At 66.7% G+C, this 13,279-nt stretch overlaps 1 protein-coding gene across 4 annotated transcripts in view; it reads right to left on the reverse strand.

The window, feature by feature from the left end:
- Positions 1-464: 464 nt before the first annotated feature.
- MED15 (mediator complex subunit 15) overlaps positions 465-13,279 on the reverse strand; it is a 41,684-nt gene continuing 28,869 nt past the window's right edge. For 3 of the 4 annotated variants that reach the window (XM_069557994.1, XM_069557998.1, XM_069557997.1), the window contains 12 exons: positions 9,699-9,910; positions 8,719-8,994; positions 7,424-7,531; positions 4,169-4,305; positions 3,967-4,094; positions 3,758-3,892; positions 3,617-3,680; positions 2,840-2,906; positions 2,381-2,541; positions 2,136-2,302; positions 1,630-1,728; positions 465-1,204 (listed from right to left, as the gene is read on the reverse strand). In XM_069557994.1, the coding sequence (XP_069414095.1) occupies positions 1,068-1,204; positions 1,630-1,728; positions 2,136-2,302; positions 2,381-2,541; positions 2,840-2,906; positions 3,617-3,680; positions 3,758-3,892; positions 3,967-4,094; positions 4,169-4,305; positions 7,424-7,531; positions 8,719-8,994; positions 9,699-9,910 (1,691 nt within the window). In that variant the 3' untranslated portion in view covers positions 465-1,067. The remainder of the gene's footprint in view (positions 1,205-1,629; positions 1,729-2,135; positions 2,303-2,380; positions 2,542-2,839; positions 2,907-3,616; positions 3,681-3,757; positions 3,893-3,966; positions 4,095-4,168; positions 4,306-7,423; positions 7,532-8,718; positions 8,995-9,698; positions 9,911-13,279) is intronic. The other variant, XM_069557995.1, reaches the window with a different exon arrangement.

The raw sequence follows: 13,279 nt of genomic DNA on the forward strand, positions 1-13,279 counted from the left end.
CCTGGTGGCGGGCGGGGCCTGCCAGGAGTCACCCCACCTGCCGGACCCGGCGGCTGCCCTGGAAGAAAAGAAGCGGAGCCACGGCCCTAACGCTCCTCCCCGAGTGCAGGGGGCTGCCTGCCAGGCACCCGCGCGACACCGTCCTGCGTCCACCGGCACACACAGCTGGTGAGCGGCCCTGCCTGGCCCACCTTCCTCCACCGAGGGCCGGGGCCATGGCCGCGGGGCAAGGTCCTCCCCGGGATGCTGGCCCGCCCGGCGATGGCCGCAGGACACCCTCGTCTGCCAGAGTGACAGCTTCGGCTTGGACCAGTCTGGCAGGACAGTCCTCCCAGCCCCATGGAGTCTAGGCGTCCCCCTCCAGTGGGGGACCTCGCTCCGCCCCAACAGCGCCCCTCACTGGACAGAGGGCCCCGGACTCACGGCAGGGAGGCAGGGGGACACAGTGACAGACCCACGGCAGACACAGGAATAATAAATTTATTATAAGAACCACAGAAGACATGGGGATGCACGTACAAAAAGGGGGACCCTCTCTCCAGCAGGGGGCCAGCTGGCCAGTGCCCCAGCAGGAGCCTCAGTCTCTCAGAACGCCGGCTCTGAGGACAGCATCCTGACCCGAGCGGGCGCCAGGCCGGGCGGGAGGAGGGTGGCGGGGCCCTGCAGTGAGCGCCCAACCCTGGGGCATCCCGCGGCGCGCGCGACCCCAGACTGTGGCCGGAGAGCTGTGCGTCTTCAGGGTCTCCTGTGTCCTGCACGCCCCCCGGGAAACGGCAGAAGGCTTTCCAGCACACAAACGAGGCTCACGCGGGACCCACCGTGCCAAGTGGACACGGGCCCTGCAGGGGACAGAAGCCCTCGCGCGCAGGGCCGGGGTGCGGCTGGGGCCTCTCCGCGTGTGGAAGCGTGTAGCTGGTCCTGAGGCGGAGGGAAAGCAGAAGAGCTAACCGAGGTCCGGGCTCTCTAAGGAAGCCAGCGTCCAGAAACGTCCGACATGGGGCCGAGGAGGCTGCCAGCTGCCCCGTGGCCCCCGGAGGGCGGAAGCCGGACATGCAGCGGCGGTGCGGCTAAGCGGCCGAGAGGCAGGCCTGGTGGACGCTCTGGGCCCAGGTGTTGAGCAGGGCCGTGACCGAGTGCTTGTCAGGGAGCTGCAGCAGCCGCGAGGTCATGCACCGGTGCACCGACTGAAGGAAGGGGTTGGCGTCTGCAGAGAAGGGCGGCCGTGAGCCTCTGCCAGGACCGCCACCGCCCTCCCCAGCCTGGGGCCTGGGTGCCAGCTCCCATACGCCAGTGGACAGCTGGGGGGGACTGCCCTCAGCGCCTGCTTCTCCGCAGGCCAGCCCTGAGCCTGGGGAGGAGCGTCTGCACCAATGGCGTGGCCTCAGGGCCTGTCCCCCAGATGGGTCCCCAGGGGCCTCACAGAGGCCCACAGGGGCTGCTGGGCCAGCCTCAGCCCTGAGCCGGCTGCTCAGGACTGCAGGGGTGCGGTGGGCAGGGAGCCTCCCCTCCCGTGGGCCTGTGCGGCCACCTGCTCTGTCCACTGAGGAAGAGGGCAGGAGGGCCTCAGGAGGGCCTCAGGAGGGCGGGGGCTGGCAGAGGAGCGCCGGGCGCCTGCCCCCCGTCACCCACCGTACTGCCACTGCCGGTTGACCCACAGCGGGCTCTGGGCGGGGTAGTCGGCGGGCACGCTGAGCTCCAGCGGCGGCACGCTGGGGAGGTCCCTGTCATCTGCGAAACACAAGGTGCCACCTGTGACCCGGCAGTGCCCACCTGTGACCCACTGGTGACCCACCGGTGACCCGGCAGTGCCCACCTGTGGCCCGGCAGTGCCCACCTGTGACCCACCGGTGACCCGGCAGTGCCCACCGGGCCTGGAGGCCCCGCAGAGGCCAGCGCGGGGCCCAGGCACCGACTCCCGCGCTTCCCGTTCCCTCCGGCCTCAGGCCCGGAGCTGCAGCTGGACGGGAGGGAGGGGGCTCCCGTGCCTGGAGGGATATGAGCGCGTGCAGGCTCAGGGCCAGCCCCCAGGCAAGTGCGCATGCTATCGCGTGTGGGCCGAGGAGGCCAGCGGGCAGATTCCAGGAGGGCTGGGCTGGGCGAGCAGGCGGTCCCGCCAGCCCCGGCCCAGCACTCACCCAGCTTGCATATCAGGTGGACGGCACCATTGTTGCTGCAGTGCGAAGGGTCTAGGTTCACCAGGAACTTGGGGTCCAGCCGCGCCACCTCCCCCTGGAGCACGTTGGGGATACTCTGGCGCTCGTCCTCTTCAAACTTCCGCTTCCGGGTGGACACCACCGGGGCCCTGCAGGAGGCAGCCGTGTTGACCCCCTGGCCAGGCTGCGGTCTGGCCTGCCGCCCGCCAAGCCCCGCAGGTACGCACGTGACGGGCGGGCCGTGGATGGCAGTCATGGCCGGCACAAACGTGCGGTACAGGGAGTGGTTGAAGACGGGCGAGCGGATGTTGGCCAGGACGGCGTCCAGCAGCGGCTGGCACAGATACTGCTGCTTGGTGGGGGGCACTGGGGGCGGCGGGGGCGTGGGCTGCGGCAGGACGGCGGGGTCAGCAGCCCACTCGCGGGCCCCGGCCCTCGTCCTCGCCCAGCCGGCCTTCCTGGCCTCCCCACAAGCTCCAGACCACAGGCCCAGCCAGGCCAGGTCCGCGGGCCTCGAGAGCCGTGCACTACGAGGCCGCAGCCACAGGCTCCCCGGCATCCTCACCTCACCCACAGCACTGGGCACGGCCCCCACCCCCTCGGACTACAGGCTCCGGCTCGCGGTCACCTGACCAGCAGGGATGCCCACGGCCCCAGGGACAGCACAGGCAGAGCAGCACGCTCACCACCGCCATGTCGTTTCTGAGCTTCTCCAGGGCGATCTCACACTTCTGCAGCGTCTTCAGAGGGCACCTGAGGGAGGAAGACAGGGCTGGCCCTCCAGGTGGGGGCAGGGAGCCGAGCGCTCCCGGGTCTCTACCCAGCCACGGACAGTCTGGCCTCCTCTGGACGGAGCGGACTGGGGCCTGGGCCCCGGCACCACTCCCAGGAGCCCGCCAGCCCACGCTGTTCCCAGGCTGAGTCTGAGGCAGGGCGGCCCTGCGCCCAAAACATGGCACGCCATGGCAGGCCAAGGGGGGATGCAGGCCAGGCCCCTGCCCCCACCCGATGACGGCTGAGAGACCGGAGGGCTGTCCGTCTCTCACAGGACCCCTCAGTGCCCAGCATTCTGCCCAGGTGAGCAAAACAGGGAGAACATTCCAGAAGGGGGCCTGGCCTGAGCCAAAGGCCCCAGGAGAGGGCAGGGTCCTCAGGCCAGACCACCTGCAAGGGGGTGCCGGCCGAGTTCTGGCCTCAACAGCTCCGTGGCCCGTGGGAGAAGCAAGGGGCGTGAGGACGTGGCCCTGCCTTCGAGCCCCTCTCAGAGGGTCCGGCCCCTCCCACGGCCAGCGCCTGTGAGCTCAGCGCCCCTTCTGCACACATGGGCACTGGGACCATCTCCAGCCCAAGGCCACCCGCACGTCGGGGGCCAGGCCAGCAAGAAGGCCGTGAGGGCCACTGGGTGGGACCCTCTGTGAGCATGGGAGCAGCCCTGTCCCCACAGGCTGGGCACCAAGGCTCACCGCTTGGAGGGGTCTGTCAAGATGTCCAGAAGGCTCTTCATCTTACTCAGGTCCTTCTTCCTGTCTGGGGAAGCAGCGGACCCTCAGAAGGGGCGGAGGTCCCTGCCCCGCCCCGCCCATCCTGCTGGCCCGCGGGCCCACCTTCATTCTTGTCGATCTTGTTGATCATGCGGCGCAGAGGCTCTATGTACTTGGACAGCTGCTTCAGCTTGTCCAGGTACTGCTGCTCCTCGGCCTGACTGGAGCCGGCGGGGCTCATGACAGAGCTGGGGTTCACTGCAGGACGCGGCCTGGTGAGCGCGGCCCCGCCCATGGGGGGCGTGGCTGTGCCCGACCCTCGCCCCACTTACCGGGGGTGTTCAGCGGTCCTGGGGAGGGGACGCTGAAGTTCTGCGGGGTGCGCGCCGTCACTGGGCTCTGGGAAGGCTGTGGCGAGGGGCTGGGCAGGAAGCTGCTGGGGGACGGGGCAGGGCCGGAGCTGGCAGAGAGGAGGCGGGTGAGCCGGGGGCGGGGCCGGGGCCAGAGGCGGGGGTGGGCCCCGGCCGGGCCTACCTGACGTTGGAGCTGGGCTGCGAGCTGGGCGGGCCGGGCTGCGGGGACGGCTGCGGGGGAGGCGGCATCGACTGCGGGGTGTGCACCTGCTGGCCCGGCGACGGCGACGACAGCACGGTGAGGCCGCTCTGGCTGACCTGCGGGGAGGGCGCGCCTGCTGAGCCGCCCCGCGCACCCCCGCGGCCCCTCTGCCGCCGCCTCTCAAACACCCACGCGGTGCGCCCCTGCACACACGCGGCCCGCACGCTGGCGGCAGGGCTGGACTGCTGGCCCTGGGCTAGTAGAGACTTTCGAGTGGGGGACACGACGTGCCAGGCCCCTGCCTTGTGCGTGTGGGAGCCTGCAGGCAGGGGAGGCCAGCGAGGACCACGCACAGTGACGTGACGTGTGCGTGTCACGCACAGTGACCACGCACAGTGACGTGACGGCTGACCTTTCAAAGCCTCCGTGACCCCTTGGGCCCCAAGGACAAGCCGGGCAGCAGGGCATGGCGGAGGCTGTGCCATGCGGTTGCCCTGCCTCTCCCTCGCCAGCGCCCAGGCCAGAGCTGCGGTCTGGCAGCCAAGCAACCTCTGCAGCGAGGGGAGCACTCGGAGCGCCCAGGGTCACCCGGTCCCTGAAGCCCTCGTCGAGCGAACGCGGAGTGTTCCCGCCCCACTCTCCCACTAGGAGGCCGCCACGTCTGTCTGTGAACACCGAGGGAGGCGGTCACAGGCCAAGAACTAGGAATGCGAGCGTGTGGAAACCGCTTTCTACCCAGACACGAGAGGTGCTAGTCCTGGCCGGGCAGACGGCGGCCCACCAGGCCCTGGAATAGGCCCCCGGAGCTGCCTCGTGCAGAGCCTGGCCCGTTACCGCACGGGACGCCTCCACAGGCCCTGCTGGCTTCGCTCGGGGTGTCCGGCACACTGCGGCCACCTCCTGTGTGCCGAGCGTCTCCCTGGAGGCAGTTCCCAGCTGCCCCCCAGCCCGCCCGCCGCACTCTGCAGCCCTGGCCTGCAGTCTGCACCCGGTGCCGCAAATGCCGGCTGAGGGCCACTCTGCCTGGTGGCTGTTTTCAGTTGAGTCAGGGAAGACGGAGGAACGCTCACAGGAGCCTGGATCCCACTAGGCTGCCCGAGGCCACCCTCTCTGCCCGCTCCCCCAGCACGGCTTGGCCCAGGCCCCTCCGGCTCTGCCCACCCTTCCCTGGACGACTGCAGCCTCCCGCTGCCCGCCGTGTCCCAGCACGAGCTGACAGCGCCCCCCTCGTCAACTGCACCCCTGGAGGCATCAAGGCTGGCCTGGCTTGCCCTGATGAGAGCCCTCAGTCTGGGGTCTGAGGCCCTGGAGAGCTGGGCCTGCCTATGCTCAAAACCATTAGGATGAAACGAAACGAAGCCCGCCCAGGCAGCCTCCAGAAGGAGGCCGACTGATGCCTGGGAATCGAACACCCGCCTCGCAGGCGGAGCTGGCGGAGGGGCGGGGCTGGCGGAGGAAGCGGGGCTGGCGGAGGGGCGGGGCTGGCGGAGGGGCGGGGCTGGTGGAGAGGCGGGGCTTGCGCCTGTGTCCTAGTTCGCGGCCTCGAGACACTCTCCCCGCTGGAGTTACCGCCGGAGCCAGGTGTCCAGATGGGTGCCCAGTCGTCCTCAGACACCCGGGTCCCAGGCTCCAGTCGGGACCGAGGCCCAAGTGCCCCGGAGTCACTCCGAGAAACGCCACCCACCACTGCTAACAGCAAAACCCTCCAGACCAGACGGGGACTGAGGCCGGCAGGACCCGCTCCAGAGGACAGGGGCTCGAACGGCAACGCGGCCCTGGGGACTGAGTCCAGGAGAGCCTGACTTTTGCTGAAACGTGAGGAGGAAAGAAAAGCCGCCAACCCGGCTCTCCACCCACGATTCCTGTCTGCCCCCTCGGCCCCACCTCCCCCACCCACGCTGACTTCCTAGTGTTGGGTCAGACCTGTCCGCTGCCACCGAGGCTGCAAAGGGCTGAGGAAGCAGACATTCCCCCAGGGGTCTTCTCACGCCCACTGCTGCTAGACTCGAGCGTGCACTGAGGCCAGCCCACCAGGTCCCGGGACCCGCGAGCGCCCCACCCCGTGGGCAGACCTGGGAGCCTGGGGCGTCTGGGGCGTGGCCACCCAGGCTGGCCTCCAGTGCACGCAAGCCATGGGCACGCCCCCCGTCCCGAAGGCCGGTCCTCAGAACTCCAAACCCTGCGGGAGGAGGGGCGACCCCGCCCCTCCCCACTGCTGCACCCCGAGTCCCCGCCTCAGCTCTGCAGTCTGCTGGGACAGAGGCCACAAATCCACACCACCCTCGAAGCGACGCAGGCCGCCCCAAACTCCAGCAGAAGCAAAGGCAGCGTGACCGCTGGGAAGGGGAACAGAGCAGGGAGCCCCAGGAGGCCTGCAGACGAGGCCGGCATAGAGTGGTGGCAAAGAAGGTCGCCGACACGGGCACATGGGCCACATTCCTGCCCTGGCTGCAGAGGCGATGCGGGCTTCACGAGACCGCGTGTGGGCGAGCCGAGGAGGGGGCGTGGGGCCACAGAGACCCTCCTAAGGCTGCGGGAACCCCATCCGCACGCTCCCCCGCAGTCGACCCACAGGGCCAGGCTGGACTCTAAGGGACACGCAGCACCCCCGCCCGGACACGGTGCTCGGCTGACACGGCCACAGGTGGGTGGAAGCCTGTGGGCCCACGGGTCTCACCACCGCGCACCTGCTGAGTCAACGCCTTCCTGAGCCGCTGTGGGCAGAGACAGGAAGAACCAAGGCCAGGACCGGACACAGGCTGGGGGGCGAGGGGGCCTGTGGAGAAGGCCTGGCCTCCCACCCCAGACAAAGAGACTGGCTGCTACTGGGCCAGGCCAGGAGGCCCTTCCATCCATCGACATTGATGTGCGGGGGGTGGGCACCCAGGGGTGAGTCCCGGAAGTCAGGGATGACTGCCAGAGCCAGACACCCCATCCTCGGGCTCCTCCTGGTCTCTGGAGCAACGGCTCCCGGCTCCGTGCTCAGAGCTGAAGCAGGAATAGAGTACGCCGCCCACCACCCCCGCCGCCATCACGCACTGGGGAAGGAGGCAAGAGGGAAGACGTGGGGCGGCGCGGGGTGGGCGTGGCACGTGCCCTGTCCAGCTCAAACCCAGACACGCCGGGCGGAGTTGCCCCGGGGACCCCGGGACTGGCCCGATCCAGCCAGAAGCTCGCCGTCCACGGGTGGCAGGCACTGGCGGTGCCCCCAGAGCCTCGGCGCGGGGCCCTCACCTGGACTCCGGGACCCACTGCCTGCGAGGCCTGGGCCGTGGGCACTGCCGTCTGCGGTGGGACCTGGGGCTGCACGTGCGGCTGCTGCACCACCATCGGGGCCCGGACCTGTGGAGGGAGGAGCAGCGACCTGCAGCCGCCAGGCCAGGGGTGGGGCGCCCTTGCGGCCAGCCGAGGGGCTCCCGCCGCTTCCCTGGCTGACGTCTGCTACCAGTCGACCCTTACCCGTGGCTTGTCGGCAGTTCCCACGCCAGCCTGGCTCTGAGTCGGCAGAGTTGAGCCCTACCTCCGACTCCAGTGAGAAGTCTGCCCCGATGAACCACCACACAGCCACCACCAGCTGCCGCGGTGAGCCCAGGGCGCTGACGGCCCGCGAGAGCCCTGCCCGCAGCCCCGACTCCTCGAGGGAACCTAGGCCAGCGGGCTCCTGCTGACGGGAGCCTGCTCAGGACCCCCAGCGCTGCAGCCTGCGCCTTGGGGTCTCCAGACACCCGCCACATGGTTCCGGTGCAGCTCTGCCCGACCTCACCCAGTGAAAGGCAAGGAGCAAAGGACCAAAAGCAGGAAGCCGCAAGACACATGAGAATGGCTCCTGACACAGCGGACGCCCCCAGCTGGGGACAATGCTGTCTTCCACGTGATGTCCCCGTTCACAGACATGGATCTGCTTCTGTACAGATGCACGATAAGACAAGGACTCCCCTGGGGGCTCGGACCGTAAAGCGCCTGTCTACAACGCGGGAGACCCGGGTTCCATCCCTGGGCCGGGAAGATCCGCTAGAGAAGGAAATGGCAATCCACTCCAGTACCACTGCCTGGAAAACTCCATGGACAGAGGAGCCTGGTAGGCTACAGTCCATGGGGTCGCAAAGAGTCAGACACGACTGAGCGACTTTACTTCACGTGACAAGATAGTATCGTATGCCTTCCTCAAAAACATGGTCACGACCTCTGCTCAGAACAGAACTCCGAGTGGTCTGTGGGCCGGGCGGGTGGCATGCCCTCTGCCACACTGAGAATGCAGGGCCTGCCATCCACCTTCTCAGCCACAGCCTCGTGATGCCCTTGTCCTCCACCAAATCAGCCAGGCTGCTTAGAAGACAAGGTGCCTCCTGGAAGGAAGGGCACTGCCACGGGGTGCGGCGGCTGGTGGGACACGCGCTCCTCTGCTGAGCGGCATATGGGGGCCGGGGTGGGGGTGCCAGGGTGAGTCCCGGCGCCGGAAGAGGGCCTGCCACCCACAGCCCTGGGGACGCCAGGAGAAGGGCCCCGGCCGCGTGGCGCCCGCTACTCACCAGTTTCAGCTGCGGCTGGGTATACAGCATCTGCCCGGGGAGGGCCGGAGCCTGTGACACCAAAGGCTGAGGCTGAGGCTGTGCCTGCGGTGGGGGCTGCGGCGGGGCCTGGTGGTGCTGTGGGGGCTGCAGCTGCTGAGGCAGGGCCTGCGAGGGCGGGGGCGGCGGCTGCTGCAGCGGCGGCTGCTGGATGGGCGGCTGGGCCTGGAGAGCCTGCTGCTGCTGCTGCTGCTGCAGCTGCAGCTGTGCCATGCGCTGTAGCTGCTGCTGCTGCAGCTGGGGCAGAATAAGCAGGCCTGTCAGCTCGTGGCCTGGCCCAGTGGTGCTCCCAGGGGCAGAGGGACTCCCAGCGTCACAGGGCCCTGGCCACGGATGCTGGCCCATCCGAGGCCTGAGGGGACAAAGGCAGGGTCCAGGGAAGGGTCCGGAGGGCGTGGTAAGGGGTCAGGTGTAGGTATAGCCCCAGAGAAGCTGGGCAACGCTTGTCTGACCACACACCTCAGGAGCCCCTTCCAGGGGTGCGTGTGTGGCCCCCAAAGTGGGCACAGGACCAGCTTCAGGATGAGGAGAAGAGGTGGGCCTGAAGACGCCCTGTTAGCCCGGGAGGAGGAGCGTGGGAAAGGAGGCGCAAGCCCAGGCCGGGAGCAGGCGGCCAAGAGTGGGTCCTTCGGGGCTTCCCTCCCCTAACCCTCAACAGGCTGGAGTGGGAGATGCTTAACCCGTCAGGACAGTGACTAAGACCCTGTGTGAGAGAAGAGCTTTTCCTGTGACACGGCCACCCATGTGGGACGATCAGTATGGTGTCCAGACACCAGAGCTCTCAGGGACAGGGAGGACAGGAGGCCTGCGCGTGCTCGGAGGACTGGCGGCCCTGGCCAGCCTTCCCGTTGAGGGTCGCCTCGCTGTGGCCGCCTGCATCCGGGAGCCCCCGCCCCGCCCCGGCTGCCCCCCACCCCGGCTCGGGGGCACGAGGCTGGCACCTGTTGCTGGTTCTGCTGATGCAGCTTGATCAGGTGCTGCTGCTGCTGGAGCTGCTGCTGCTGCTGCACCGCTGCCTGGAACTGCTGCTGCATGGCGCTCTGCTGGGCCTGGAACTGCTGCTGCTGCTGCTGCTGCTGCAGCGCCACCTGCTGCTGGGCCTGAAACTGCTGCTGCTGCTGCTGCAGCGCCACCTGCTGGAGCTGCAGCTGGGCTGGAGACAGACGGGTGGGGCGCTTGTCCTGGGTGCAGCTGGGGGAGGTGCCATCCCCGCCAGCATGGGAGGAATGGGGTGCCAATGACAGGACTTACCACCAACATCCGTTCCACAGGGACCCGATCCACCCCACAGTAACTGCGATCCACCCCACAGTAACTGCGACCCACTCGACAGAAACCTGACCCAGTCCACAGGAGCCCAATCTACTCTGTAGTAACTGGGTTCACCCTGTAGGAACGGGACAAACTCTGCCGTAATGAAGGGGCAGGAAGGAACACGCCAACCCGGAGGCCCAGTATGGCACCACCTGTCTGCGTCCTGCCTCAATGGAGCCACCGGCTCTGGACACAGCTGGGGCCTTTGGTGACCGGCTCCTTTCCCTCAGCGCTGCACTCGTGAGGCTCACCCACGCTGTGCCTCAGATCCGGATTCCCTTCCTCTCTGGGGCCGCACAGTACTCCACCATACGGATCCCCCACGTTTTGTGTTACCTGTCCATCAGCTGATGGACATCTGGGTTGTGTCCACTTCATGGTGGTTAGAAAAAATGCTGATAAAAACCACCAGTCAGAGACATCCCTGGTGGTCCAGTGGTTAAGACTCGGCACTTCCCCTGCAAGGGACGTGGGTTTGATCTCTGGTTGGGGAACTAAGATCCCACGCTATGCGTGGCACAGCCAAAAAAGACAGAAGGGATAATCGCTCACAAGATCTTCAGTGATGCTGTCTTTTCAGGTGATGAAAATGTTCCAATTCGACGCCACAACCTACTCCTGAACTCTGCACTCCCAGTGCGCAAAAAAGGGTGCGTGAACTCCCAAGTCCCAGCTGACTCTTGTGACCCCGTGGACCGTAGCCCTCCAGGCGCCTCTGTCTGTGGGATTCTCCAGGTAAGAATGCTGGAGTGGGTCGCCACTTACTGCTCCAGGGGACGGAAGCTGCGTCTCCTGCTTGACAGGCAGGTTCTTCACCGCCGAGCGACCCGGGAAGCCCGACGGGAGCTCTAGGCACTTCGGCGGCGACGGAGCGCAGCACAGACACTGCCCTCTGTCCGGCTTCCCGCAACGGGGGCCCTTTGTGAAGCTACAACACCCTAACGCAGGGAGGTGTGCGCCCGTCTGAGCGTCCAGCTTAAGCCCTACGCCATTTTCTCACCGGGTGACATTCAGCCACCCCCGCGGTCACGACCTGGCGCAGCTCCACCACCACAGGCCCTCGTGCCAGCCCTCAGCAGCTGCCAAGCTGACCCCGTCTCTACTGACACGGCCACTGTGAACGCTGGATAAAGCACAGAGCAGGCACGGCTCTGTCCTTCAGCTGAAAGCGTCGGTGTGCAGACCGCTTCCTGAGCACGCTCCCCACCACATCCTTCGGTTCTCCCGGTGCATCACTTCTGTCTGCTTGACTTTCTGGGAGGAGGCTGGCCCACCGCCTCCTCGTCTGAAGTCTTGTGCAGGGTGCTGTCTCAGGGGCCTCCCGTCGGGAGGAAGGAGCTGCGCCCTCCCCTCGTTTCCATCCAGCCTCAGCAGGAAAGCCTCTCTCCACATCCGCAGCAGTCACCCATAGTTTTCAGCTTGTCCGTATCTGTCTCTCCCCTTCTAACTCTTTCAGCGTCGCTGACAGATGACTGGCGCTTTCTCTTCCTCTTCTGAATTCTACTTTGTTGGACGCTTGGGCCGATTTCCACATGCTGTCTGGGTTTCTGTCTGCAGTGTCCGCGCCATCCCAGTCTCTCCTATCGACGTGGGATTGAGACTGTTTCTATTGTTTTACCAACGACCCTTACAATTATTATATGTGGTTAACTTTAAAAAGTATAAAGTTTATCCATATTTAGACCTCCTCCCTAAATATGAGGACCTTAGACTCCTCTCTAAATACTTTTTAAAGTAGGTTTTCTATGCACACGACAGGCCTGGGTCCACGCTGCCTACCCCCTCTCGCTGACACGGCCTGGCTCGGCACCTGTCTGTCTCACGCTCACCTGCAGGAAGAGGCGGGACAGAACGCGCCCGGGGCGCAGCCTCGGGAGCCCCACAGGGACCCTGGCTCTGTTGCTGCTCTCTATCTCTCTCCTCGGCTGCAAGAGGCGCCCCACACTGGACTCCGGACAGAACGACCTATCACAGACCAGGGCCTGTGGAGGGCAGCTCCGAGGACCGTGGCACGGAGATAATCTGTTTACAGAAAGGATTCCCAGCCGTGCTCCTCCTGACACGGGCCAGAGCACGCTGTGCCGGGGGCCGCCCGGACACGGAAGACACCCAGCACCACGTCTGGTCTCTGCCCGCCGGAGGCCAGGAGCCCGCCCGCGCGAGCTGCAACAGCCCGACCGTCCCACACCGCCAAACAGCCCCCAGGGTGCAAAGCTGCTGAGAGTCCCTGGCGTGGCCTGACGCCCGTGGATACCCTTGCATGGAAAATGCTGCTCTGCCTGTTTAGACCTGGTATCTTGGGAAGGATGGTCTGAGAGGTCAGAGAAGGTGGTGAGGGAAAGAAATCATGTCCGTGTGCTCACCTCCCTTTCAGGGAGGGCCTCCTCGGCTCTGCTGGCGGCTCTGTACCTGGGGCGCTAACATCACAAGCGGCTTTTGACTCCACCCCTGAGTCTGCCGAATGCTCCCGCCTTGACAGACGGCTGTTGAGATCGCCTTCTGGGCTCTGGTGTCCTGTGGCACACGGGCTGGCTGGGGTGTGGTGCCCGGGGAACCCGCGTGGAGCCCTGGGCCCCCGGCCGCCACCCCCGCCCCCTCCGCCCTGGGCCGCCCTGTGACGCCAGCCGCGCTTCCGACTTCAGCCTCCGTCTCTCAGCCTCCTGCTCCCACGGCCCCTCCTCTAGGCTCCATGCTGGGTAACGCCTTCAAAGGCAGCTTCCAGCCCACAAGCTCCTTCTCCAGCTGTAACTGACCTGCTTATTCGCCCACTTTCCTCTCCCAGAAGCTTTCCTCTCACGCCTGCAGGCTCTCTGCAGTTACTGGTCACCTCTGCTCAGCCAGTCCCGACACAGCCTCACAGCGCTCCTCCCTCTGGACCCCACCTCCTCCCGCACGCACGCTGACACCCAGCAAAGCTGAGGCCCTGAAGGTCCACAGGTGGATCCTGTCTGCTGACCACGCACACTGCCTGACCTGGATCTGCGATCCCCACAGGCCTGCCCTGGAGACTCCCCTCCAGTCCAGCCCTGTCTCCGGTGCAGCTGGGGATGCCAAGGGCGCCACACCCTTCCTGCATGGACGGACCCTGCAGCCCAAACACAGGCCACCCAGGACCCAGCCATCCGGGGCGGGGGCCCCTAGGCACCCATCTTCCCAAAAGCCAGACACAGCGCGGATTTTTAAAGTTGGTCTCAAACATACAACATAA

This window comes from Ovis canadensis, chromosome 17, assembly GCF_042477335.2.
Source record: "Ovis canadensis isolate MfBH-ARS-UI-01 breed Bighorn chromosome 17, ARS-UI_OviCan_v2, whole genome shotgun sequence".
Taxonomy (NCBI): Eukaryota; Metazoa; Chordata; class Mammalia; order Artiodactyla; family Bovidae; genus Ovis; species Ovis canadensis.